At 55.4% G+C, this 27,543-nt stretch overlaps 2 protein-coding genes across 8 annotated transcripts in view; one reads left to right on the forward strand and one right to left on the reverse strand.

Moving 5' to 3' along the window:
• Positions 1 to 2,454, forward strand: part of VPS37C (VPS37C subunit of ESCRT-I) — a 34,942-nt gene extending 32,488 nt beyond the window's left edge. For all 7 annotated transcript variants that reach the window (XM_074371952.1, XM_074371951.1, XM_074371949.1 and 4 more), the window contains 2 exons: positions 319 to 401; positions 1,119 to 2,454. In XM_074371952.1, coding sequence (XP_074228053.1) covers positions 319 to 401; positions 1,119 to 1,862 — 827 coding nt within the window. In that variant the 3' untranslated portion in view covers positions 1,863 to 2,454. The remainder of the gene's footprint in view (positions 1 to 318; positions 402 to 1,118) is intronic.
• A 5,496-nt stretch (positions 2,455 to 7,950) lies between these two features.
• CD5 (CD5 molecule) lies at positions 7,951 to 27,434 on the reverse strand. Its single transcript, XM_010956380.3, has 11 exons — positions 27,224 to 27,434; positions 16,496 to 16,543; positions 14,724 to 15,038; positions 14,213 to 14,275; positions 13,628 to 13,960; positions 12,419 to 12,715; positions 11,513 to 11,638; positions 10,737 to 10,790; positions 9,691 to 9,810; positions 9,038 to 9,129; positions 7,951 to 8,431 (listed from the first exon to the last, which is right to left on the reverse strand). The coding sequence occupies exons 1-10, from the start codon at positions 27,273 to 27,275 to the stop codon at positions 9,041 to 9,043; spliced, it is 1,497 nt and encodes a 498-aa protein (XP_010954682.1). The 5' UTR covers positions 27,276 to 27,434; the 3' UTR covers positions 7,951 to 8,431; positions 9,038 to 9,040.
• Between the last annotated feature and the right edge of the window lie 109 nt (positions 27,435 to 27,543).

A 27,543-nucleotide genomic window follows, 5' to 3' on the forward strand; every position in this document is an offset into this window, starting at 1 on the left:
AGGCAGGTGAAGAAACTCCCTGGGAGACAGAACAGGATTGGGGTTGGTGGGTGTGCCCCGAAGCCCAGGGCTTCTTGCTTCCCAGGCTGGCATGGGGAGGCAGGGGAGTAGGGTCTGGGCTGGGCTTGGGCGAGCTCCTCTCTGCTCAGGAAGGTGACCTGAGGGAACCGAACCGAAAGGTGTTCTGCAGCAGGGCCCAGGGCGGCGGCTGGGCCCCAGCATGCAGGGAACCCTCAGAGAGCCTTGTGGAAACCGTGGCCTCCGATACTGAATCAGGAGGCACTTCTGAAATGTCAACCTTTCTGCCCTCCCTTTCAGAGAAATTCTCTGCAGCCCTGCAGCTAGGGACCTTGTTGGACCTTCTGCAGATAGAGAGCATGAAGATTGAAGAGGAGTCCGAGGTGAGATGGCCAGTGACACCCCTGCTCCCTTGAAGAGTCGGCCCCTGGAGCGGGAGGCCTTGTCCCGAGCCCCGAGGTCTGCGGGCCTGTGGGGGGCCGTGGGACCGGGGCGTTAGTAGATGGTCAAGGTGGATGACATTTCCTCCTGTCTCTCTGTGGGGCCCCTTTTGGATGCAGAGAACAGGAGCCCAGCCTCACTGGCTGAAGCGGAAATCCGGAAATCCGGCCACAGGGCAGCTGGCAGTCCTGGGGGATGGGCAGTGCAGCAGGACCTGAAGCCGGGCCCCCAGCCACTCCCCTTTCCTGGGGCTGCCTGGCCTCTCTTCTCCCTCCCTCTGGGCCTCTCTTTGGTCTCCACGTCTCCACGCTCTGGGTGGAGGACGCTGCGGGGTCCCACAGCCCCTGGGCTGGCTGGGCTGGCGATGGGGAGATCTCATCGTCCTGTCAGTCAACAATACATGCAGCAGCTGCTGTGAGCCTGGCACAATACGGGGGTGGGGACAGCAGTGGCCATGGCACGTTTCTGGCGAGGAAGATGGACTAATAGCCATGTGCTTGTATGACATATCCGCAGTGATAAGGGCCATAGAGAGAACTTCTCAAATGTAGGCCAGAGGAGGCAGGCAGCTCCCGGGCCCAGCTGACCCCGACCTGGGGGTATTTGGGTGGCCTCCATCCCGACAGACCCCTGTTGCCACTGGAGTTTATGTCTTCCAGGCCATGGCTGAGAAGTTCCTGGAGGGCGAGGTGCCCTTGGAAACGTTTCTGGAGAACTTTTCCTCCATGAGGATGCTGTCCCATCTGCGCCGGGTTCGGGTGGAGAAGCTCCAGGATGTGATGAGGAAGCCCAGAGCCTCCCTGGAGCCGGCTGGTGATGCTCCACCTCCCCGCCCACCTCCCCCACCTCGCCCCACCCCCCAGGTGCCGCCCCCTGTGGCTGAGGATCTGCAGTCACAGCCACCGCCAACGCTACCGCCACCATCAGCGGCCCCTCCCTTTCCTCTGCCCTACAGCCCCTCTCCAGGCCTTCCCGCGGGCCCCATTGCCCAAGGTGCGCTCCAGCCGGCCCCCTTCCCTGTGGTGTCCCAGCCCTCCTTTTCCTACAGTGGGCCTTTGGGGCCCCCGTACTCATCAGCCCAGTCGGGGCCTAGGGCTGCTGCAGGCTACTCCTGGTCCCCACAGAGAAGCATGCCACCCCGGCCAGGCTATCCTGTGGCCCCCACTGGTGCCTCTGGCCCTGGGTACCCCGTGATGGGGGGCCAGGGCCCCAGTCCTGGTTATCCTCAACAGCCCCCCTACCCCTCAACAGGAGGAAAACCTCCCTACCCGACGCAGCCCCAGCTCCCGAGCTTCCCAGGCCAGCTACAGCCCCCAGGCCCCCTTCAGCCTCCCTATCCCCCCGGGCCCGCCCCTCCCTATGGGTTTCCACCGCCTCAGGGGCCTGCCTGGCCGGGCTATTAGACATGGTCCTGGCCCTTGGCCTTCCCTACTTCTACCTGGCGCACAACCTTTGGCCCACCCACTGCTGAGATTCGAGGTTAAACTGGAAGTGGAGTTGACTCCCCCATGGTGTTGTGTCCCACACGGGGGGCCTGGGGGCACCGGGCTGGGAGTGCACAGGCCTGGAAAGGCGCCAGCCGGTCCCAGCACTGGCTGCCCTCCCGGGGGAAGGGGGCGCCTCGTTTCTGTGACTGGCTTTAGCTTTTCTGGTGCTCACCAGGCTGGGAGCTCAGTCCTCACCGAGGGTGCCCGGGAGGGAGCAGATGCTCGCGTTTGTGGACCTCTGCTTGTGCCTGCACTCGCTCCTGGACGTCTGAACCCCATGCGGAGTTCTCTCGATGACAGGGTGGCCGGGTCTCTGTCTCCTGCTCACCCCCTCCCTCTCCTCTGGGATTTGGCATGTTCAGCTGAGGGCTACAGCTCTTTGTGTCTCTCAGGTCCATTCAAGAATGGCCTGCCCTGCACGCCATGTCAGGGTTGGATCAGGGGAGAGAACAGAGTTATTAGGAAAAATACTTCATGGTTTTTAAGTCACACAAAGCCATAATTGAACTCTCATAGACTGGTGTCAGATAATCTTGTTCTGTATGCTAGTTTGAATGATGGCAGTGGAGCCAACGCAGTGAGGAGGCTGGGGATTGTGAGGTGGACCCCAGACCTCGCTTGCCCTGGTTAGAGGATCCAGGGGGCTACCTTGGACCCTTTGGCTGGAGGAGAGGGAGCAGCTCTGGCCCAGGAGATCATGATCACATAGGGGGCTCATTTAGGAGCGGAGGGCCGGGTCACCTCCCCAGCCCCCCCTCTTTTCCGGTGCCCTCCACTTCTGGCTGACCTCTGAGGCCCACCCCGTCCATCCACTCCTTCAGTGCCTTGAGTCTCACTTGCAGCAGCCCCCTCCCTTCATCCCCTTCCTTTGGCTCCTGGATGTAACTCACTTCCCCCACTCCCAAAATCCCTCCTAAGACAGACATCAGAAGATACCCTGACAGTTACTTCCCAAATGGTGCTTTGTAAAACACCATCACTACATCAGAATCCGTTTCTTTACATCTCTCATCTTCAGAATGTAAGGGGCAGGGATTGTGACTCCATGCCACATGCAGCCCCCACCCAGCACACTGGGGGTTTTCAGCACGGTTAGTAAGAGACATGACAACAGACCAAAGGGAGGGTGTGATGAGCAAAGCATTAATGTGGTTGTTAATGTGGTTGTTCCCGACGTGAACCAGGTCTCAAGGGCAGACTCTGGAGCTGCTATCAGTTAGGAAGTCATATGTGCCTTGAAATGTCCACTACTCGAGTACCCAGCATCTGGTGGGCCTGGGTGGCTGGGGGCCAACGGGGAAACTCGACCTCTGGAGCCTGCCCCGCTCCCGGCCTGCGTGCCATTGGTGGGTGCATGCGATCGGATGCTTGACTGGCGATGTCGGTCTCTTACCAGTTGTGCTTGCTTCTCAGAAGTTATTTATACAGAGAAATCACTAATGGACTCTTCCAGTTCGAGCGCTTATGGACTGGGTGAATAGTTGCTGGGATGTTTGTGTAATTAATTGCCATAATAAACTTTGATGAGTTACAGGTAGGTTTGTGGCTCCGGTGAATTTAAGAACGGAAGATGTGGCTGCCTGTGAGGCATTGATTTTGTCGACTGAAAGGAAGATGGGAAACATGAGAGTTGGGGATTTCAGTTTTATTCAGAGGCCTTACTAAGAATTATATCTCGGTGGCTCTGAGAAACTGCTCCACAGAGGTAGGGGGAGAAGCCAGTATGCGTATGATTTTGGCCAGGGTGTACGTGCAGTCAGGCACCTCTAGGTGTCACCCTAGAATCGTTTCAGCTCCTCTGTGTGTCTCAGTTTCTCCTGACAGGCTAAACCCTCCCTGGGCGCTCAAAGCACTGGATGGCCCGTCTCTACGTGTGGCTCCCTGGATGAGCTAGTTTTTCAGATTAATGAGCGGGTTTCCCTGTGGGACTGCTGCATGTTAGGAGGATTCGCCTCCTCCATTCCCGGAAATTTCTCAGTAAATTTCTCAGTTGTCCGAGAAAACCGTACCTGGCCAGGTGGAGCTGGGGCCCTTTGGAGCTGAAAGGTCTCATATGGTATCTTCACTTTCGTACTGGCAAACCCTGTAAAATGGCCAGTTTGAGGAAGGATGTCAGGCCAGCCTCCTACCTAATCTCCCAGTCCGAACCTTCCAAGTATCTTTCAACTGAACAATTTTCTCAGTATCTTTCAACTGAGAAGTCAGGTACTTTTAAAACTAACACTGAATGGACTGTCAACCAAGATGGAAGATATGAGACTCAGGAGAGACTCACCCAATCGTCTGGGCTCACCGAGGAGGCAGATGGGCACAAGGGGCCCTTGCTGGTACCAAGGCTCCAGATCCTTGGAGAATTCAGGCGTGGAGGGAAGCTGCTCTGGGTCCCTTTGTGGTCACCAAAACTGTCAACTGAAAGAAAAACACGACGTAAGAGCTATTGGTTTCAGTTTTATTCGGGGACCTTGCTATAGGACAGTTGCCCAGGAAACAGCCTCTCAGTAGCTCTGAGAAGCCAGTGTATATATGATTTTGTCTGAGGAATGTGTGCGGTCAAGCACCCATCTTGGTAAAAATTACTGTTAGTAGTGAGGATGTCACAAACCAGCTATCTCCTTTAATGATCTGTTCTCTGTATGGGAAGGTGCAAGAACCTGGGTTCATTAACATTTTTTTCCCTAAGGTATCTATTTAAGGAGCCTGTTTTTCCAAAGCACGGAGTGCCTTATCCCGTTTTTCACCCCACAGCCTTCCAGGGTGCACTGTCGGTCAGCGACTGCAGTGGCTAATGATTTGATTCCCCGTAGAACTGGATGATGGGCAGCATTCTTTGCTTTGCGTTTTCTCCCGCAGCCTTCAGGATCCTGCCCTGCTGAAAGGCCTCTTTGATTCCTCTTCACAAAGCCCCATCTTTCTAGATATTGTCTCTTGAGCTGCTGCCCTCCCCTGCTCCTGCACCCCCCGGGCCTGGTTCTTAAAGCATTTCCCTTTCCGTTCCTACGCCGGCCGTCTCCTCATCTGAGGCATTTTCACGCTGGCGCGGGCACGTTTCCCTGGTCCTGGGGGAGAGCTTGGGCGGTGCCAGGCCACAGAGCCCCACTAGGGGGCGTGCCGGCCTCAGCGGAGCACAGGCCGCCGCAGTGCTGCCACCTGCTGGGCTGGCCAGGCCCCGCAGCTGGGGTCAGAGTCTCATCCCATTTCTAAACTGGGATAGAGGGGCAGCAGGCCGCTGAACTGGCTGTGGAACCACGCAGTCTTCTGCCTCCCTCTCTAGCTCGCCCTGAGCTCAGATGGTCATCGTGAGACCTGAAAGAGTGCCTTCTGCTTTCAGGAGGAAGTGCAGCTTCAGGGAGTCAGGAGGCCAGGTTTCTAGGCCAAGTTTCTAACGGACCCTCAACTCAGCCCTCTGCTTTTCCTTCCCTGCAAGGTGACAAGGGCAGGCGGCCTGAGGATAAGGCCTGGAGGTGCCGAGAATCTCCAGTATTGAATACTCAGTGGGCTGCACCGTGTATTAACCTTCTATGGGCATTTTCTTGTGGGGTCCTCATAGTGGCCCTTTGACTCCCAAGTTTAAACAACAGGAGGAGACTGCAGGGTGGGTGGTTCAGTGACCGGGCCACACAGCCTGGGGGGATGGTGTGGAGACCAGATTTGCAGACTTGATCTGGCTTCAGGGGCTCCTCTGAGATGCCTTTGTGGCCCCAGAAGTTGTCAGGCTTCGAGAGGCCACCATCTGGAGAAAAGCCTGGGGAATCTAAGCCCACAGGTGAATCTGTCTGAGGTTGGGTCAGAGGGTTACTGCCCTTTGCTGCCTCCTGAACTCCTGCCTTGCAAGTGTGTCCGGGGCTGAGGATGCAGGACAGCAGGGAGAGCTAGGAGGCTTTGTAGGAAGAAGCTGAAAAGCTCACAGGGTTGGGGAGGGGGGCATCAAGTCACCTGCTCCGAGTTGGTCCCAGGGTGGTGGCAGGGTGTACCCAGGTTCGAATGAATAGAGGAAACGCCACTTTCTAAGCCACTCGGTGGAGAGCTGCTTCCTCTGGTCACTCAGTGCATGTCACCCGAGCTGCTCTCTGCTGTCCCTTCTCCCCAGGCCCTCCCCACCTTCACTTTGGCCTACGAGTCCTCCCCACGCCCTCCCTCTCTGCATTCGCTGCATGAAATCACTGGGCATCCTCTGCCAGACCGCAGTGGGCCTCTCGCTGCAGTGTGGGCTGCTCGGGGACAAGCTCTAAGTGCCAAGTTCAGAGCCTCACAGAGATTCCTAGCTCGGTGAGAAGGACACTTTGCTGTGTTCGCTTGGTGAGGCCATTTGAAGTGCCCTTTCAGCCATCAGATTGTTCCACTCAGTCCTCCCAGACCCAAGAGGCCTGACATGTTTGAAGTTAGACCCGGTACTTGGTGATCCGAGCGAGCTTTCCTTCTGGAGTCCCCAGTTTCCTTGACTTAACGTGAGGAGAATGTGCTAGACTCAGGTTGCCCGTGAGGGTCAGGTGGGCAGCATGATGTAGGGGAGGGGGCTAGGCTGTGGGGCTATACTGGTGAGCCGCCCCCTCTGGTGGAGGCGGAGGGTGTACCTGCTCTGCTCTGGCTGGCGGGCTGCAGGCTGGAATGTGGACCCAGGTGGGCCCAGGTCCCAGCTGGGCACCTTCTCCAGCCGAGGGAGACGTCGTGAGTTGCTCACCAGAGGAGCAGCGCTGACCAGCGGCCCGCGGGCTGTGTCTCCCCACCAAGACTGGTCCGTGACAAAGGGGCCTCCATGGCTGAGATGATTCTAATTCAGCTGCTTAACCAAACAGATCTTTCTGGAAATACATTGCCCAAGCCAGCCACTACTAGGAAAACAGTCTTGTAAAGAGATCTTCTGCTCAATGCATCTCTTTTGGGGGGTGGTTTGTTTTCCAATTAGGCCATGGTGGCCAAGCTAGAGATTAAAGAGCTTTTTTCCAGAAAGGTGCAGTAAGAGGTCCTTAGAGCCCCTTCCTGACAGCAGCCTCCCAGTTCCCTTTGGAGGAGCCCCTCCAGTATAGGAGCCCCTGCCACATACAGGAAGGTGACTGGGTGGCCCCATTTCCGGATTCCCGGCAGGGTCAGGGCAGAGCCACGCCCCGGGCTCTCACGGGAACGGGGGTGGGCGGGAGGGCTGGTAGGAGGATGTTGGTGGAGCAGAGTGCTGGCCAGGCTCTTCAGGCGTGCAGGTGTCCCTCCAGCTCCCCGATTCTATGAGCACACCCCCACCCTCGCCATACCCTTCTAGTAACTTCTTTTTGCTCTTCCAGAGTTAGCTTCTGTGGTTCGGACCATCGGTATCTGTTGCTCCCAGCAGATACAGGGCCAAATCACGTGGGGAAAGGCCCCAGCCCCAAGACCTCTTCTCGGGGAACTGTCAGCTGCCCCGGGCTCGGTGAGGCCAGGCACACTCTCCCTTTACTGGGCCCTTAAGTTCCTAGTCAGAGGTCCTCGTCCCACTGTAGTTAAGGAAACCTGGCCACTGCAGGGTTAGGTATGTGTCTGTTTCTCCAGGGAGTAAGGAGATTATTTTAGTTAAGGGAGTGATTTAACCCACAGGAATGTTCAGCCCGGTTCTCTGACCCTCAGGTTAGAAGGTTCATTGACCCAAACCCCCAGTCGGCTAGGATTTACTAGGTACCATTTTTGTGCAGGGCCCTGAGGTGGGGGTGCTGGTTTGGGCTTGACAGCCAGCGGTCCCTGCTCTCGGTCGAGTGAGGGGCTGCGAGGTGGGTAGGGGGCAGGGAACAGATGACAGGCTGTTGGTGGGCTGGTGACCAGGCTCCAAGTCAGGCAGCCACACACAGCCCGGGCACGCACGCACGTGCTGGCTGGCAGCGGCCGCGATGTGCTCGGCAGTCCTGTGTCAGGTCCGCAGCCCTCTGACCATGAGGCTGCAGAGCCCTCTGCCTGCCCGGTACATCCCCTTCCCACTGGCAGCCCCAGAGGGATCCACAGGGTGGACCCTGGACTGAGGAGGGCAGGCAAGCAAGTTCTCAGGAAGCAGAAAAAACATTATTTACAAAGAACATATTAAAAATACATGAGAGAAATCAGCCCGCCCCCATCCCCCAGGTGTGACTTCCTTGTGGGCCCCATGGGGTCAAAGTCTGAGAAGAGAACCGATCCTGCACAGCATCCCGTGGACGAGGGTGGGGGGCTGCCCAGGTCCGGACCCCGAGTGTCTCTGCTGGGGAGGGTTGCTTGTTTCAGGGCTCCGCCCTTTCACAGCTTCCACACTTGGAGGGGCCAGCTGAGCTGTGTTGGGGGTCTTCACCTGGGTGGGGCTCAGTGGGGAGATGTCAGAGCTGGCCTGCCTCTGCAGGGCAGTAGGACGTGTTGGAGAGTCATGTCCATGTCCCTGCTGGGCAGGAACCGGGCAGGAACCGGGCAGGAACCGGGACATCGTTTCCAAGCAGTGACTGCAGAGAGTTCTCAGGACAAAAGTCCTGGCTCTCGACGTTTGTTCCAGATTCCTGGTTCTGTGGGGTGACGAAATGTGTCTGAGGAGATGGTGCAGGGAGGTGGGGGACGGGCCCCCAAAGCTCCCGTTCAGTATCAGGGACAGTGGTTTCGCCTTCTTGCTGGTGCAAGTCCATTTGGACACTCTTAGGGGTGCTTTTTAAAAAATTGAGGGGTCATTGATTTACAACATTGTATTAGTTTCAGGTGCACAGCATGGTGATTCAAAATGTTTATAGATTACACTCCATTTGTAGTTATAGAATATTGGCCATATTCCCTGTGCTGTACAATATATCCTTGTAGCTTATTTATTTTATACATAGTGGTTTGTATCTCTTAATCTTTCCCCTATTTTTAGGAGCTCTTTTGTGTGGTCTTCTGAGATGGAGTTTAAGGTGGTGTTTAAGGTCCACGATCCCTCTGCTCAAATTGCCAAATCAGCTGCCTTCTCCTGAACTGCTGATGCTTGTTCTTTCCAAGAGCCAAGATGCTCAGCCAGCCCCTCCCCGCCCCCACCTCCCCCGGGTCATGGATGGGCAGGGTGAGCAGGAGGTGAGGAACGGGGTGGCTGGTGCTTGTCTCCAGGGCTGTGCAGGGGTCCCGGGGCCGAGGGCCGGGCTCACCTTTTACAGCCTCTGAGCCCCATGCAGATCATAGTCACTGTCGGAGGAGTTATCAGGCTGGGTGGAGATCCGATGCAGGGCCCCTTCCAGAGCTGCGGAAAGAAAGGAGGCTACTTGCAGCCGGGTTATCCCTCCAGGCTACACAGAGAGAGTCCTTAGAGCCAAGAGCCCCGCAGGGGTCGGAAGATCACAGAGGCTTTCTGAGCTGGTGGCTCAACAGCCCTGGATCTGTTGTGATGGAATCAGCTAGTGTCCACTAATGATGCTGAACTCCGGGCTGCCTGGGGCTTAATTGTCAGCGCCAATCAGAGGGTATTCGATACAGGGCTCTGCGGGCCACTGATGGATGGTTCTGTTCTGCCTCAAAGGAATTCAAGGGGCCTCATTTATTGCGAAACAGGCCCTTTCAGTCACAGCAGTGCTGAGGTTAATGGCATCCCGGCACGTCCTTCTCTCTAGCTGAGCGGCCTGTTAAGCTGTATCCCTTCCGTAACCTGCCGTGACTGGCTGTCAAAGGGGCAGTTTGATCCCCTCCACACCCCCACTGTTCCCAACACCACCATCCCTCTGCAGCCTCCCTTCTCTCTCCGAGCAATCATGTGGCCCTCTGCTCTGCCCTGCCTTCATTCCTAGGAGTGCCAGCCAGTGCTTACCTGGATAGGCTGAGATTTGGGAGTTCCTCGGAGGCTGACTATATTCATTCTCCACGTGGGAGGCCGAGGGGTTCTCCACCTGGGACCGGACGGTCACCGTGTGGTTGCGATGGAAAGACACTGAGCAGGAGACGGGAGTGTCATTAGACTTGCTGCTCTGTCCTCCTCTTCCTCCTCCCCAACAGGGGCCCAGGACTCAAAATTCCTCTTCCCACCATGTAATGGGGGTGGGGTGGGAAACAAGGGCCCTGGAGATCTTTCAATGCATTTCTTTTTCCATTTCTTCCTGGGGAGTCTCATTCTAGCAGGGCTCAGAGTTTTAGAGCAGCTTTGGATTGGCTGGCAAGCTGATTGGCTGGTGGGCCTTCAGTCAGTTGGTCAGTCAGTCAGTCATCAAACATTTATCAAGCAAGGGATTGGAACACAAGTGATAGGACAGATATGGTCCCTGCCCTCCTGGAGCTGAGGGTCTTTATATTGTAAGAAAGACTTCACAACATACAGCCTTCCTGAAGGATCTGGCCCTTGACATGTGAAGCAGGGGAGAATGTGGACTGGAGGCAGGGGGAGGGCTGTGGCCAGAAGGAGAGGGGGGTGGAGAACATGGGTGGGGGTTGGGCTGGCTGCATCAAAAGGTTTTAAAACTGACTTCTTAAAGTTGCTCCATGATAAAGATGTTCCATGATAAATCTAGCTCGAACAACCTGTTAAGAAACGTATGCCCACTCCAGAGATGAACAGTGCAAAAATGCCAATGAAGGTTCTGATAAGTCCTGAAGTAAAGAACCATGTCTGGCTTGCTGAACTCATTGATTCCCACACCCTTTGGATCATGGAGTCCCCTTTTCCCAGTGCCACCTGTTCACACCTGTGGCCAGAAGCACAACATTAGACAAGCATGGTGGAGATCAGAGGCTTCAAGCAGCCACTGCACTGGCTCCATCTGTGGTCAGCGGTGACTCATGACCCTGCTCCACGGCCTCCTTCCTCAGCCTGGGGGACACTGGCTGGGGCCAAGGAAGGACCCTGCCTCTGGGGATACTTACTGTTCTGATTCATTCCCGTTGGGCCAATCCACTGACGCTGCTTCTTCTGGCGGACTGGGCGACAGACAGTAAAGACACATCAGGATGGGGGTTAGGGAGAGGGGTCGAGTGAGGGAGGGGTGGGGCGGGGTGGGGGGAGTCAGAGAAGGAGGGAGGAGGCAGCAGGTGCATGCTGAGGGGCTGGTTCTCCTGGAGAGAATTCTAGAACCAGAATTAAGACCTGAGAGGGCGCCAGGGACCCCCGCCAACCCTGCCCACCTCTGGGCTTTCTCCTTCCAGCCTCTCCCGCCTCACTTTCTTGTCTCTGAATGATTTTCTCCTGAGTTCTGCCAGGCCAGGGGAATACCCTCTACATTCACAAGGTCCCCCATCGCCCAGTTGTTGCTGGAGGAAATCAGCTCAGAGAGGAAGTGGTTCAATCTGCTGGTAGGTGGTGGGGCCTGGCCTGGGACTTGTGTCTTCTGAGATCAGAGTGGGGGCTGATGACCCCCTGGACCCACCCAGGTCTAAAGGATGGCCACGCCCTCCCTTCAGCCTGGAGTGGGTCCCAGCCGGGCTCCAGATGTGGGCTCATCAGGGATTTTCCTGACTTTCTGTTTGTTCCTCTGAGCAGAGAAGGGCCTGGGAGGGAGCGGGGACAGGAGAGGGGCAGGACTGGCTGGTGAGCAGGGGTGCTGGCAGCTGGCTCTTGGAGGTGGGACCCCTCCGAGTGCAGCCCGCCCAGTCTCCCCACGCGGGGCCTTGAGAGGAATGTGATCTGGGGCACGGACACCTACATTTCTTCACCAGCTTCTTGTAGGCGAGAGGGCCACACACGACCAGCAGCACTGCCAGCAGCACAAGGGCCAGGATGATGCTCATCACGGTGCCGGCGCCCAGGCCTGCTGGGCTCGAGCTCTGGCCTGGGGGAGGCGGAGGGGTTAGGTCATTCCGGCCTGGGAGCTCTGGAAACTGTCCATCAGCAGGAAGCTGCGGGCTGGCCGGCTTCCCCAGTAATTCACCAGCGAGTGCGGTATCTGGTTCTCTCTCCACCCATCTCTGGAATTCTCTGCCGCACAGTCATTTATCCATGATTTACTATCTAACAATTGATCATCCGGATGGCTATCGTTTGCCACTCCTGTTTTCAACTCTGTAACTTTCTACCATTAGCCAGTTGCTTATAAGTGATCACCTTGCCATCACATACCAGTATAAGACTGTATACCAGTAGCCAGCCAGCCATTTCTCTCTCTCTCTCTCTTTTTTTAATGGAGGTACTGGTGATTGAACCCAGGGCCTCATACATGTTAGGCATGTGCTCTACCACTGAGCTGTTACCCCCGCCCCTCGTTTCTCTCTCTCCTGTGCTATTCAGGTACCACTAGTGCAGCGAATGAGCAGCACCGCTCCCTTGCTTTTCTGTCTCCCATCTGGAGGATAGAGAACGGAATGAGAGTTGTGTCATTCATTAGCTGCCTAACAGTTACGGCCAGTCTCCCCTTTATGGTTCATGCTCATTGCTGTCTCAGCACTCCTGTCCCCTCCCCACCCCTATTTGTCATTTCCCCACACTTTCCTAGGTCTCCGGGGCTCTCTGTTTAGTGCCCCGGGCCTGCTCTTCAGAAAAGGGCTCATTGACTGAGTCCTAGAAGGAAAATCCAGAACCGCCCTCCAACCACCATGGCCTGTAGCCAACTCACATGTGACAAACACCCTCTTGCAGTGGGATTTTCTCTCTAGAAGCTGGTAGCACTGGGACAGCTTCCCTGGGGGACAGAAGAGCCCCTGGGAGGTCTTCTCGGTGGCATCCAGCACCTGGTAGGAGCTGACGTTGCCGCACTGCTGCTCCTGGCACACCTCCTCCCACCGCGCTGCCGAGCCCTTGGCCGAGGAGCTGTCGCACAGGGGATCCCACTGCTTGCCGTGGCGCACCTCCACAGTGCCTTCACATGAGCTGCTGCCCCCAACCAGGCGACTCTGCACCTTGGGCTGGAAATCTGGGGGGATAGCAAGGGGAGGTGAGGTAGCGGGCTGGGCGGGAGTTCCCTGGGCCCTGTGGCACTGGCAAAGTGGGGGCCCTGGCAGGGCCCAGCTCTCGGGGGTGGGGGCGGCAGGGCACCTTGTGAGACCACCTTCCTTTCTGCCTTTTCCTTCTTCTGACATCCTTTCCTGCATTTCCCCCATCAAGCTCTGTCCCTGGACCCCCTGCACAGCTGCAACAGCTCTGGCACTTTCCGTGAAGGGGCCGGCAGGTGGCAGTGCCCTTCGGCAGCCACCAGCAGGGAGTCAGCCTCTGCCCAGGGGCAGGAAAAGATGAGCTGTGAGGAATCGGCTCCACCTGGATCCACTTTTCTCCTGGGAACATCCTCTCATTCTCTTGCTCCCACCTCAGGAGGAGGAAGGGCTTTTCAGAAAGGGGAAACGGAGGCCTGGGGTGGGAAGTACCTCCTGCTCTGAGTCCTGGTGACTCACGGATGGGACAGAACCCAGGGATCCAACTGCCCAGGCCTCGAGCCTTGAAGGACAGGCTTTCATAAAAGGGCCTGGCCCAATGGAGACTGAATTCATTTCTGCTTGACAGGGTTGGTCCTGGAGGCCCACACGTGCTCAGGTTAGAGTGAGTTGTGATCTCACCAGCTTTGGCCAATTTCTATAGCAACATGCATCTTCAAAGCCCTAGTAAATCTCCTATTTAGGAAAAAAAAAAAAATCAAAGGCAAGACCTCTGGGTTTGGTTTTGCAGGTTAGAGCCTGCAGAGGCCTCCTAGCAGAAGGGTGGGTGGGCCTGAGAGCCAGCCAGGTTTTCCTCTCCTCAGGCCAAGAGACCCTCAGGGGCTGCTTCTGCCTGGAGACCGTGTGGTGACTGACTATCTGGGGATACCCATGGGTCTTGGCCGGGCCCCACTCACCAGTACAGATGAGGCCAAGAGCTTGGCCGCCTGCCTGGGGCTGGACTTTTCGGAGGCACTGTTCTAGGGAGGCACAGCTTGTGTTCTGGATTTTCCATCGGATTGGCAAGGGTCTTCTCTCTCCAGCCTCTAGTGCCCTGGTGGCCTCGGTCTCCGGCAGATGCTTCAGGAAAGAGCCACACTGGAGGGCTGCACAGATGTGGTTCCCCAGGTCCTGGGTCCCATCCTGGGACTCGATGCTGATGGTGCCACCCAGGCTGCCTCTGTAGAACTCCACCACACCGGCACAGCGCAGGCCCCCGGGACCTGCCACCAGCTGCAGCCTGGGAGGAGCTGGGGGAAGAGAGGCATGGGGCAGAGTGGAGCTGAGCACTGATGACCAGCCCTGGGGCCGTCCTTGCTCAGTGGCTCTAACACATGGACTAGCCGACAGCCCAGGGGTATGGTAAGGTCCCAAATATTGTGTAGAACATACTTACACTAAAACTTTTCATTCTTATCTGAAATTCCAATGTAACTGCACATCCTGTGTTTTTACTTGCTAAATCCAACCCCCGACCCCCAAGGCCCTCAGAATCTTTTTACCTGTTGGCTCTGGCGTGGTTGTGGGCGGGGGGCTCGTGGGAGGAGGCGTCGTCTTCCGTGGCTCTACAAATAGACACTCTGGTTAGAGAGGAGCTGGGGACCCTGGGAGGGACGAGGGAAGAGATGGGGGTGTGCGGAGAGCTGGGGGCAACCGGCAGTGTTGAGAAAGACCCAGAACTCAGGATGCAAGTCCCCTCGGCCCGCACGCTGTCTCTAAGCCTCCTGTGAGGCGGGGAGTACCAGCTCGTTTTACAGTTGGGAAAATAGAGGTTGAGAGAAGTTAGCAGTTGGCAGAACCAGGTCCTCAACTTTTTCCATCTTACCAGACAGGTGCCGGCACCCCCTCAGCGCGCCCCCTCCAGTTCCCCACCAGTGTATGTTTCTGAGGGGGTGGTTGTAAATCTGGGACCCTTTCCACCTGCCTGCTCAGGCTCCAGGTCACAGGCCCTGGGCTGTCTCCTTGAGGCTGGCACCAAGCCCAGGGAACCCCCGTGGCCAGCTAGTTACTCACCTAAGCAGATCAGGGCCAGAGGTTCTGCCCGGTTTGTCCTGCTGGAGCTCAAGCTACAATTGGAGAAGGACCCCACTTGTCCATGGCAAGTGATCTGTTTCAGGAATAGCTTCCCTGTGAGGGGATGGGAGTGGGCGAGGAACAAGGGCTCCCCGCATTGCAGCTGCCGGCAGAGCTTCGAGGCCCCGGCGGAGTCCTGGCGGAACGGACTCAGGCCCCAGCTCTGGCTGTGCACTATGTACCACGTGTCCTTGGCGTTGACCTCCAGCCGGCCCTGGCACCACGAGCCGGAACCACTGAGTCTCACACTGAACCCTAGGGGGTCAAAGAGGTGAGGGTGGGGGTCAGGTGGGAAAGGGCCTTCCACGAGGTCCCCTCGCTGCACCCTCCCCGCCTGGCGCCCACACCCAGGGAGGCTCCCTCTGCCCACGCGCTGCCTGCTTGGCTTCTCCTGTGAGCTTCCCCTGGGGCCCTGCAGGGACTTCCCAGAGACTCGGGCTGGTGCTGCTCCTGCCCCAGGTGGTCTCTTGAAACCAGGCCTAGGAGGATGGGGCTGGAGACCCCAGAGCCCAGGGGAACTTGGAGCAGTGAGCGAGGGGTTCTCGGCACCCACTGTCCAGCAGAATCGCCCCACTCCTGGAAATTCTGTTTCAATAGATCCCGGATAGGGCCCGGTTCCTAATTGGGTTTTTACCCTTTAACTTGTAAATTCAATGTTATTGAGTACTATTTACATGCAGGGAAAGGCACTCATCTTAAGGGCACTTGTTCAGTGGAAGATGACAAACATATACATGCCTGTGGCCACTGCCACCCTCTAGACAGAGAACGTCCCCATCGCCCAGAAAGTTCCCTCACACCCTTTCGTAGTCAATTTCCCTGAATCCGGCCTCAGGAACCACTGATCTGCTTTCTGTCACTTGAGATGAGTTTTGCCCGTTCTCACATGTTACAGAAGTGGGCTCGTACAGCAGGTGCAGTCTTGCTAGAGCTGGGAGCTAGGTTGCCATCACAGGGTTCCAGGTCCTGGCTCAGGGCCCATCAAGGCCCCTTTGCACCGTGGCTTCATGGGACCCTCCCGCCGCATTAATCCTCAAATACATTCAGCATGATGTTATCTCAGGAAATGTAAAAAAGAGAGGTCTGTGGTCAAATGAGTCTGGGAACCGCTGAATTTGAAAATGCTTAACAGAGTTCCTCGCTGGAGGACTTCTCAGCTGCTTCTACCTGGCCTGTGCACCCCAACAGTCTGCAGGGGGTGAGGTAGTGTTGCCTAACGTGGGTCCAACGAGTTCCGTGGAACCCTGTCTGGGAAACACTAGCCTCTAGGCTGAGTCCACCCTCAAAGGCAAGACATTTAACACACTTTACAGTCTGGTGCAGCCTCTCTCTGCAGCCTCAGCTGCAAATGTCTTTGACCAGGGAGCATCTGGCAGGACTGGGTAGGAAGCAAGACTTTGCAAGGTGCATTTACGGGCCAGTCTGTTTTCTGTGCCTGGTGAGTGGGTGGTAATAATAATTATCAGGAGAGCTAGCATTTGTGTGGTGCTTTATGGCCATCGAGGGCATCGACCTGAAATGGGCCTCTTAAGTGGGCGTGCATGCGTGTGCATGTGCACGTGTGTGTGTATGTGTGTCGGAGCCCTCTCTCTCTCTCTCTCCCCAACTCCTCAGGGTGGATTCACTCTGACAGAGGGATGGCAGGTCCCCCTACAGCCTGGTGGCATCACAGCCCTGCTCCACGCCCCCCTCTCTGTGTGGCTCTTCCTTACCTGACTCCTCCAAGTTGAGCCCTCGGAGGCCTCCGAGGCAGGAAGTGACTGCGGAAAGGAGAGAGGACGTCAGGAAATGAAGTCTGTCCCCCACTCCCTTCTCCACCCGCCCCCCCCCCCCCCCCCCCCGCCTCTCCACTACCCACAGCCTGATCAATGGCCTTTTCCGCCTCCGGCCGCCATCACCCACCACAGGGTTCAGGGGCAGGGATTTTCATCCTACAAGTTGGAACACCTAGGGGGTCAGGAAATCAATTTAATGCAAGGCAACCATCACTTCTCTTTCTTGTTTTAAAACTTTACTTTTTAAACAAACATGCAGTAAAATTGATTTTCCCTTAATGCACAATTCTATGAATATTAACACACATATAGATCTGTGTAATCACCATAACAAACGAGGCGTACGACAGCCCATCACCCCCCAGATTTCCTCATGCTGTCCCTCTGCAGGAACATGCAGCATTGCAACCATCAATTTTTAAAAATTATATGATAATGCAACCATCCATTTTTTAAAAAATGAAATGGGGTAGAATAGAGAATGTCAGAATGCATCATGTCTTGTGAGGGTAAGGCTCACTTTTTGTGCATTGGTGGTGGTATAAAAATCTCCTGAGTGTTGTTTTCAGTCAAAAAAAGCTTGGATGTCATGATTCTAGAGAGCTGAGAAATGAGCCAGAATGGGAATCCAGGACAGCATTGGTGCTTTCTAGAATTCCCAAGGCTGGATAAGAATGATAGCAATTTCCCTTTAACAGCTCCCAGTTCTAGACGAGGAAATCGGAGCTCAAAGAGGCAAAGGGACTTGCCCACGATAACGTGGCCAGTTGGTGAAGGAGCCCAGTGAACGTGGGTCTGGGGGGTAACTGGCCTCCCCTCTGGCCTGGCTCCTGCCTGTGCCTCTTTGATAGGAATGGGGGCCATGTAGGACGCTCCGCCTCCTCCCAGCCCCTCTGTGCAGCGGGGGCCCAGTGGCTCCTTGCCGGGCTCTTGGCCGAGCAGCCTGTGGCCAGCTCATGTGTGGCAAAGGCAGAAGTTTGATTTGGATGGGGATGCGGTGGGGTGGCAGGCTTGCATGGCCTCAGAGCCCACCCCCCTCCCCAAATTTGCTGCCTGGCTTTCTCGGTCATGGAGCGGGTGTTTTGGTTTCCATCTGCCCCCTGGGCTGGCTTCTCACCCTGGGATCAGGGTGACCACTTTATACAGTAAACGGCTGTGTTTAAGTTGCTTTTGAGAAATTGTTGCTGGGTGTAAAAAAGCCCATTTTTCCCTGTGTGTTCTGAAGCTGATGGTAGAATTTTAAGGGGAGAGCTGAACCAGCCAAACTGCCGTCTCCCCACAACCAAGGCGCCTTATAATGAAGCTGTGGCCTGTGGTAAGTTTTGTCCATCTTGGCAAGAGCCCACTGTGGTGGCCCGGGGAGTCCTGGGCCTCGGAAGGAGAAGGCTTTTCCTACGCAGAGGGAGTGTGGGACTTAGAGCAGAGGCAGAGCTCTGGCCTGGGTTGGGAGGGGGCTGGCCAACTGTCAATCATCTGCTCTATTGCAGCCTTGGAGGACATGGTGGAGATGCCCGGCTAGCTTGGTGAGAGAGAAGGCAGGAGGCTTTGTCTCTCCCTCAACTCTCACCCCTGACTTCTCATTCCCACTTCCCTCTGGTCCCACATCCCCATTGTGAATGGTACTGTCTGTCTACCTTTAGTGATTCATTTATTTGGCTAAGCCCTGAGGGCTGAGGCAGCTTGAAGTGGCCAAAGATCCACCCTTTGGCGCTGTGTGACGCAGGGCAGCTTTTCGGACACTGATGCCTTTCGCTGGATCTGAGTACCAGCTCTGCCACTTCCTACCTGAGGGCCCTGGGGTACAGTCTCTTAGCCCCCCTGAGCCTCAGTTTCCTCATCTGCAGCATGGGAGCAAGAAAGGGACCAACTTGACAGCAATGTCATGAGGATGAGATGAAATAATCTATGTAGAGGACTTAGCCCTGTGCCTTCCTGGCCCGTGTTCAGTGCTCAGAGCTGGTGTTACTGGCTGGGCCCCGGGGCAGGGGTGGTGGGGCTGCAGGCCTGCTCAGGAGTTTCCCCAGCAGGAGCGATCCCTGTCTGTACCATTGCAGAGCCAGGTCACAGGGCTCACCACTTCCCTTTCCCACTAGGACCTGCATATTCCCAAAGTCACCACAGTCAACATTCATTAACGGCAGCTACCAATTATTGACCACCTACTGTGTACTCAGCCTCCTGGGGGAGGGGTCATTACAAATATCATTGTTCATCTTCCACACGGCCCCCCAACACGAGCTGAATATGTTCACGGTGTAGATGTTGGTAGAGGGCGAGTGCCCTGTCCAGGGTGACAATGCCAGCCACTGGCAAGGCCTGGAGTTGAACCACGATTCTGCCTTCCAAACCCATGCTCTCTGCTCTCTGCCACCCAGTGGGGCCTCCAAAGTCCCAAGTTTGGGAATGCAGAAATGAAAATGACCTAGACCCTGACCCTGTGGTTCTGGAACTCCCAGACCCTGACGCCCTCAGGGCACGGACTGGGCCTGACCAGCCTAGCAGATCTCACCCAGAACAGCCAGGCTCTGCTCAGAGAATGTTCTCAGGAAAAGACTGCACAGCCCGGGAACTGAGAAAAATTCTGGAGAAGAAAATGCTCTGTGGAGAAAAGGCATCTATGCATTCCAGGGCTTTGCCTCCCTCTGGGAGCTTGACTGGTCTCAGGTCGGCAGCACCAACACCGTCACTGTCACCGTCACCATCACCAACATTGTCACCGTCACCAGCGCCATCTCCATCACCATCACCATCATTAACACTTATAGTTTGCACTCTTCCCCTGGCATTTTTGCACATTAACTCTCTTAGACTTCACTACTTAGACTTCACACTGTTATTGTGATCACCGTTTTATAGAAAAGGAAACAGAGTAAGTAACTTGCTAAGCAACTGGTGAGTGCTGGGGCCAGGACTCTGAGCCAGGCCATGTGGCCCAGAGTCTGTGCTTTTGACTGATGGGCCCAGCTGCCGCCCTTTCTTTCAGAGGGACGGCTGCGACCGCCTGCCCTGTGTGCCACCAGTTCCTGCGTGCTCCTGGCGTGCACGCCTGCTGAAAGGGGGTGAACTTGGGATTCCGTTCAGTCAGTGAAACATGCTGTGGGAAGACGTTTCCAGGAATCTGCTGTGAGATCTTGGCAAGCCACTCAACCTGTCTGGGTTTGGTCTCTTTGTCTATAAAGTTAGATTCCACCATCCCTCACCTTCCTTTCAACTCAAACTTCCAGGGTCTATAGTCTTAGTTCCTGATGCATCTCAGCAGCTGGCAGGCGTGGGCAGGTGAGATGTGTAACTGACTGGGAGGCTTCCTGGGTGCTGCGTCTTCCTGTCTGTCCAGGGATCCGTTCAGGTTTTGATTGCCCACGACTTATTTCCATTCTTTCAGCTGCTTCTTATGGGGCTCAGACCAACATCCTCCTTCCCCTGAGCCCTGCAGCCTGTGCTTGGGGTCCCTCTGACCACCCCCTCCCTGGCTACAACTTAGCCCAGCCCCTGCATGGAGTCCAAGGCCCAGGGATCTGCTGCTGCAGAATCTGCAAACGGAAGCCTGGGGACCCTCGAGACCATGAGGGACACGAGGCACGGAAGCATCGTGCCATTTCCCAATCCATCATCAGCAACTATACCTGGAGCAGTAGGGGGCCGGCCCCCATCCCTGCCCTGCCAAACTCTCCTGGGAGGCCCCGCTACTTAGGGCTTAGACCAACCAAGCCAGCGAAAGCTCAGGGCCAAAAACGCCAGAGAGTTAGAAAGCTTTTTAATTCTCCGTGAGACCCTCTCCACATCTCTACCTTTGCAGAGATTTAAATGTTGACCCTGCCTGCCCTGATGAAGTCTCAGCGAGGAGTAAATGAATTCCTGAAAGCAGCTCTGAGACATTTGCATACACATTCCCTCCCTCCCCTCTCCTCTTGCGCCCCCCCCACATTCCAGATGGTTCTAACTTTGGATCTCTGGACAGCGACCCTGCTGGCCCCATCAGGCCACGGATGAGTTTTATTTGCTCTGCACAGTGTTTACATCTTTTTTTGAGTCCATTGTTTTTAAAGCTTTCTTTTGGTTCTGTTTTGCTTTAAAAAAAACCCAAAGATCCAGATGTTTTTGAAAAACACTATGCTTTGGCCACATGGGGCTGCACTGCCGTGAGCTCCAAGGTTTCGGCCTGTTTTGTCCTGGCTTGCCAGCACCCTCGGGACCCCATCCCCCCATCACCCTGTGTCTGGAGAGCCTCATCTTCAAACACATGATGGTTTCTGCAGTGGAACGTGAGGAATTTTCACACGGAGTGGGATGCGCCAAGATTATAAATAGTCTCCTACTCATTCAGGTCGGAATTTTGCACTGTATGCAGTTTGCCCGAAATTTGCAAACGGGTTTTGGGTTTCGGAATTGCAGATGAATGTTGGTGGACTTGTATTATGGATCCCATTTTACAGCAGAGCCAGAATTTGGCCCAGGCTGCAGGCTTCAGAGCCTGTATCCTTGATGCTCGACTCTGACTCACTCCGGGGTCTGCCTGGACCAGTGAGGATCTGAGCCCGCAGCTCCCACACACTGGGAAGTGGAGGCAAGAGCGTGGCCTGCTGAGGGCCCAGCGGGCATCGAGATCCCACTGTCACAGGGCTGGGACATTCATTGAGTCTTACTCTGTGCAGACCCCCTGGGCGAGGCTATTTTACGGGAGACCCCACTTCTTCCTGACAGGCTCAATCAGAGAGGCTGTCATCATTCTGTTTTCCAGATAAGGAAACTGACAGACTGATTTAATGCGGTTTGGAAGTCAGACGAATCATTGTTTCCATTAACAGTGATTCCCTCTAATGGTCCATAAGATTCTCATCGATTTACCACAAACACGATATGCTGACTGTCTTTTGGGGGCATTCTGGACTGCCCTTCCCTCATCCTCTGATGAGATGCTGACTCGAAAGTCCAGGAACCCTGCTTCTCCGAAACGACACTCATCAGTGGAGCCGTGTTAACCCGATTCTGTATCAGGGCCTCAGGGAAACGAAGATCATAAAGGGCCAAAATTCTGTTTCTTGGGTCGAGTACCAGATGCAGCGGTTGCTTTTTGATCAGGGGCCTTTTTATGTGCAAAACATGCAAAGAATCAAGCTGAGCTCATGCCAAGAGAAGCCTGGGGGCTGGAGTTGGCAGAAAGAACAGCAGATTCGGGTCTCTAATCTCACCGACCCAGGCCCTGTGCCAACGAGTGATAGCAAGACTATGGGCAGAATGGCCTTCACTATCTAAATTGCGATGCCACGCTCTCCTTGGTGGCCTGGTGCGTCTGATTGAATCTGCATGAGTTTCATGGTGCAGTGTGTGCCTCCACTGTCACAGGGACAAACCCTTCCTTCTGTTCAGAGTGGCACAGATCCCAAAGCCTTTTCACACCCAGGGAACTGTCCTTTCCACCCACAGCCCTGTGATGAAGGGACCATGTTTACCTCCATTTTCAGATCAAGAAACTGAGGTTCAGAGAGGCTGAGTGACTTGCCCAAGGTCACACAGCTCACTGGTGGTAGAGTCAGGGCAGAAACCCCATCACCACTGAAAGAATAGAAAACTAACAAGATGGCTACCGTGCTGTTCAGGCCTGAACTCGTGACTAAACTGATCTTTTGACTAACACGCTCCCCTCCCTGTGCGTTCTTTTCTTAGAATAACTTACCCTTTTACCCTAGAGGTCTTGAAAGGTCATGGACTGAACCTTGAGAAAATGGGCAGACCCTCAATTCCTCCATAACAGCAGTAAGTTCTTGCCAAGATGAAAGGAATGTAGACTCTGCTCACACCTGATTGTTACCACCCTCCCTGCTCCCATTTTTCTATAAAACCCCAGGACCCTTACCCCAAGATGGACTCTCAGTCTTAAAGGCATTAGCCTGCTGACTCCGTTTACCAGGCAAAGCAATAAAGCTGTTCTTTCCTCTCCTCTCAAAACTGCCTCCGACTCTCAGTTCGGCTATCGGGGTTCAGAGGCTGGTTTCTTGGCAACACCATCACTTAACAGGGTGCCCTGGGGGTTTACCAGTGGGAGACCCCAGAGCCTGCTTGCCTCTTGGTACAGACAGGGGAAACTGAGGCCAGGGAGAGGGAGAGGCTCACTCCAAGGGGGCATCTGTGGCAGCGCATGGGATCCAAGTCACTTCTGCCAACTGCCACCAATTTCGTACCCTGTTCCCACTACATCTCTCCCAGCCGCGCCCCCAGGGAGAAGGGAGTATCAGGGTCCTTAGTGGAAACCTGAGAGTCGAGCACCCTAAGGATACATGATAATGACAGAGGTAATCGTGGTGACAGTAGTGGCTTTAGAGGAAGTGATACAGGGTCCCATCTGCCACTGTAATTCCAAGTCCAAAACCAAAAGGCTTTTCTGATGCATTTGGTGGGAAGATATTTGTGCCTTTAGTGTGTGAATTCAGTTTCACTGCAGAACTGGGGATGTGTTTGATTACGAGGTATTGCCCGGACCTTGTTGGCGTGTCATGAGCACATAGCACATAAACAATATTACCTGCAACCTGAAAAATTCCGGGTTCCCAAACGCACCTGGTCTGAGGCTCAAGATGGGACTTGTGCACCTGGAGAGGTGAGAGTTACCCTTTCTCTCCAGGATACTCAGCACCCTGTTTCCTCTGCTGGGCACGTGGGCAGCTTGAGTTCATTGGAGAAAATGTCCTGTCCTCACGGAGGCCTCCATGGCTGCCTCTGCCTCGCCACCAGCCTGTGTGTGACAGCCCCTCTGCCTGGAGCGGTCCTCCCCAGGCCCACAGGGCACGGTGCACCCACTATCTCCTGTGCATAGTTGCTCAAATATTATCTTCTTGTGAGAACACTGCACCCTCCCAGGTCCAGCACGGCCCCCTGGAGCACCCAGTCCCCAACCCTACATCATTCATAACCTCCTAACATCCATATAGTCATTGACTTAGCTCATCTCTTGCCTGCCTCCCCATCGCACCCCAACTACAAAGTCAGGTCCACCTGGGCAGGAATTTGGATAGTTCCTCATGTGTCCTCAGCGGTTAGGACAGTACTGGGCACACAGTAGGTGCTCGCTAAACGCGTGCTGTCTGACTGACTGAATGAACCAGATCTCAAGATTGCCATGACCCTCTGAAGTTACCCCCAGCTTACAGCTGAGAAGGCTGAGTCTCAGAGGGTGTTCTTACCATCTGTGAGTGGCCAAGCAGAAATCCAACCCAGACTGATTGCTCCCAAGCCCCACAGGCCTTCACGCTTGTGTGTACACACATACACACACACATAGCAGGCGGGCACACAGCATACACACACTTGCTATCCAGGCACCTGTATGCATGCCCATAGGACAGGTGTTCAATCGATGTTGTTGGGTGGAGTTGGAGTCCTTCCCTGGTTCCCTGGTTGCTGTGGAAAAACCCCTCTGAATGGTTGGAGCTGGCCAGAGTGACCGGAGGGGTCAGTGCCAGCCCTCGAGACCCCAGGTCCCGCTGCTCCCCGCTGGGGGTGGGGCGCTCGGGGCTGCAGCTCTGCAGCCTGGGACAGCTTGCAGTTGGCTCCCCCCTCTCCCCTCCTCTACTGTGGACACCCAGTCCCTGTCTGCCTGTCCTGCCCTTGCCTTCGCCCTCGATGTCTCATCTGCCTGGGACACTCCTGCCTCTTTCCTCTGCCTGACTGGCTCCTTCCATCATCTGGGTCTCGCCGCTTCCTCACAGGGGAACCCCTTGGACCGGGAGCCCCTTTGAAAGTGAACTCGGCCACTGCATCTCAGCCCTGCTGTTTCCTTCATTGCCCCGATCACGATATTTAGAAATTTGTGAATATTTCGGCTGCTCCCTCCATGAGGGGAGGGACTCCTGTCTCCTTCACTGATGTAGCCCCAGTGCTTTACACAGAGCTGGACACGTAGCGGATGCTCCGTAAATATTTGTAGGTGGATAAATGAATGGATGCCGAGCCTGTGCGGGAGGATTGGGGAAGAGAGAGGCTGATGGCCTGGCTCTCATCTGGCAAGACTTTCCTCCCCACCAGGTCCTACTTCACCTTGTCTCTTGCTGAGGCTGATAGTAATAATAATAATTTTATATAATAAGTAATAAATTGATATGCCGAATTGTATAATAAATAACAATTAATAAATTCATACAATAATTTTATGTATTAATAAATTTATTTCTATGATAAATTAATTTACGATGGTGGTTAATGCTAACTGAGCACTTACTATGCTCCGTGCTGATGTTCCTACTACGGCTCCACATTCTTTGATTCCTTTAATCCTCATCAATCTCTATGAAGCAGGTCCTATTATTATACCCATTTTGCAGAGGAGGAAACTGAAGCTCATAGAATGGGTCCATGGTCACCCAGCTGATAAGCGACAGAAGAGAATTCAAACTGCAGAGTCCATGACTTTCCCACGCCCGAGTGCTGGCTTCTGGAGTCCCGGTGGCTGGGCCTGACCAGCTGGGTGGTGATCAGGGTGGCCTCTATGCCCCACCCCCGGCAGGTGAGCCCCAGGCAGGCTGGGGCTAAGGGCAGCTGCGGAGGGAAGCAGGCCACGGGCATCTTCATGTATCAAAGGTCGCCAAGCCATGGCACAACCTTGATGGCCAGCCAGGAGGCCGCAGTATCCCCAAGGCTCTGGCGATGCCTCTACTTGGAATGGCTCGAAGGGTGCCTGTGTTGTTTGCCCCCAGCCCCAGCCCTAGGCATCCTTAGCCCTTGGTGGCTGCATGGCGGTTGTGTCCCATGGCCATTTTCCTACTCGGAGGAGTGGCTTTGGTGCATTTTGCTGTTAGCTCGGGGTGCAGAGGGGCCTCTGTGAGAGCAGGAGCACCAGGCTGGGGTGGGCTCTGTAGCTCACTAGATGCTCCCCAGGGACCTCAGTTTCCCCTACTGTAAAATGGGGGCAATGGGATCACCTCCTTCCTGTTTTGAAGCTTACAGAAAAAAATGGTTTTAAAAGTATTTCTTAAGCTGTGACCTACTGAACAATGGGAATGTTTGTTACCCACCAGTTCACACACACAGATGCACACACACACCAGGAACCATGTGCTCCTGGGCTTCCAGATGGTTCCTATACTCCAGTGAAGACACTGCCTCCAACGCTTCCTGACTCTGGGCTCTGTTGGGCCTGGTCTTGCCGTGAGCCTCGGCCCTGATGGAATTTGGGAGGAGGCCCATAGATCAAGACTCCCTCCCCTGCTCCTGGCTGGGAGCTTGGCCAGCCTCTCTGCCCTGGTGGGGTCAGAGGCCACAGGGGAGGGGTAGGTAGCGGGGCTTAGGGGCCTGGTCCTTGGAATCTCCAGGGCTAAGGAGGACTCAGAAGCTCCTCGGAGGGTCCCAGAGGGCAGCAGGGGTCTACCTCTCAGCCTCCGCCCTGGGGACGGGAGGCCCTTTGTACCTTCTGCAGTTCCATGTAAGAACAGCCATGAGAACATGTGTGTGCACGTCCACTGTCACACACACGGCGGGAAGGCAAGCCTACACTTGGAGGCCATGTTTTGCCCATGAACACACACACACACACACACACACACACAAACACACCTGCCTGCCCCCTTCTCTGGGAAGGACTGAGGCTTCCTGCTCAGGTAGGCAATGTCCCCTGAGTCCTTTCCCTCCAAACTGGGAAGCCGCAAGCTCCCGCTTGTTCCTGTCCTGAGTCAATCACCTCTCACCCTGCCACACCTTCCAGACCCTTGAGAAGCAGACAGATCTCATCCAGATCACCCCCTGGCATTTTATAAATGGGGAAGTGGAGGCCCAGAGAGGCTCAGGGACATATCTGAGGTCATACACAGCTAGGCTTAGATGCTAGGGCTTAGGCCACAAAGTACACTGCCCTTCCCCACCCCACGTTTGCTCCAGATCCTCCCCACTACCAGTGTCGTGAGTGCCCTAGCAGCAGGACTCCGGTCCCCAGCTAGTGTCCCAAGGTCTCAAGGGATGGAGGACTGCCAGGTCCACCATCTCCCCTCCAGCAAATAGGATGCCTCAGACCTCACCCAGCCCTAACCTTATCCCCAGCCAGCTTCTCCAGAGACCCCAGGTCATTTCCACCATGGCCCTGGGGAAGAGTTCTGGAAGCCCGTCCTCCAGGCCTGGAGTGAGAACAGACCCAGAGAGTGCTTACGCTTGGCTGGCAGGCCTGGGTAAGGCCCCTCTGGGATGAACTTCGGTGTGTCTTTGACCTTTGTCCCACTGTAATCCAGAGGTGGTCCCTACCCTGCTTAGGTCTGCTCTGTCCAGAGCATCGTCAGAACTGCCCAGGAGATGCTGAGTTTCCTGTCCCCGGAGGCATCCAAGTAACGGCCTGGACACTCATGGGGTGGAGAGTAGCTGCACAGGGAAGCTTGCATGGAATGGGGACCGCACAACTTGATCTCTAGGCTGAGTCTTATCTTGGCATGAATTCCGCTTGGAAGGGCACAGTAAGGTCCCCAACAGTGCAAGAGAGAAGCAGAGGTGGGACCCTGGGGGTGAGACAAGCAGGGTTGAGAGCTGAGCTGGGGCTGGAGGAGAAGACAGGAGTCCTGGTGGCCCCAACCCTCCATGATGCTCCAGAGAGGTGACATGCAAGCCTGAGTCAGACCGAGGAAAGAACTGACATCTTCACCCTGGCACCTTGAGACCAGGTACCTTGACAGACGCCCCAGAGCGGGTACTCACCCAGCAGCCCCAGCAGGTACCGGGCGGCGAGCGGCGAATGCTGAGACCCCATGGGCGCGGCCTCGTCCTGCCTCAGTCTCGGTGAGCTCGGCACCCGTGGGTGAGTGCGTCTGGCCCTGTGTGTCCCTCTCTGGGAGGAGGGGGCAGGGCGGGCAGGCTCAGGCAGGGGTGGGACAGGGAAGCAGACAGTGTGGGGCCTGCGTCACCCGTGTTTGAAGTTGAAACTGTCAACTTCCTCCTTGGTAAAACCATCTGCCCCAATTCGAATGGCGGGCCTGGTCTCTGCCAGCTTCCTGCCCGAGGTGCCTAGGGCTGGGGCA

The sequence above is a fragment of the Camelus bactrianus genome, chromosome 10 (assembly GCF_048773025.1).
Source record: "Camelus bactrianus isolate YW-2024 breed Bactrian camel chromosome 10, ASM4877302v1, whole genome shotgun sequence".
Lineage (NCBI taxonomy): Eukaryota > Metazoa > Chordata > Mammalia > Artiodactyla > Camelidae > Camelus > Camelus bactrianus.

Coding starts and splice junctions, on each gene's coding strand:
- CD5 (XM_010956380.3), bottom strand. CDS start 27,275: ATGGGGTCTCAGCATTCGCCGCTCGCCGCCCGGTACCTGCTGGGGCTG. Junction 16,544..27,223: donor GTACCTGCTGGGGCTGCTGG/GTGAGTACCCGC, acceptor TCCTTTCCGCAG/TCACTTCCTGCCTCGGAGGC. Junction 9,130..9,690: donor CCAAATCTCAGCCTATCCAG/GTAAGCACTGGC, acceptor TTCTTTCCGCAG/CTCTGGAAGGGGCCCTGCAT.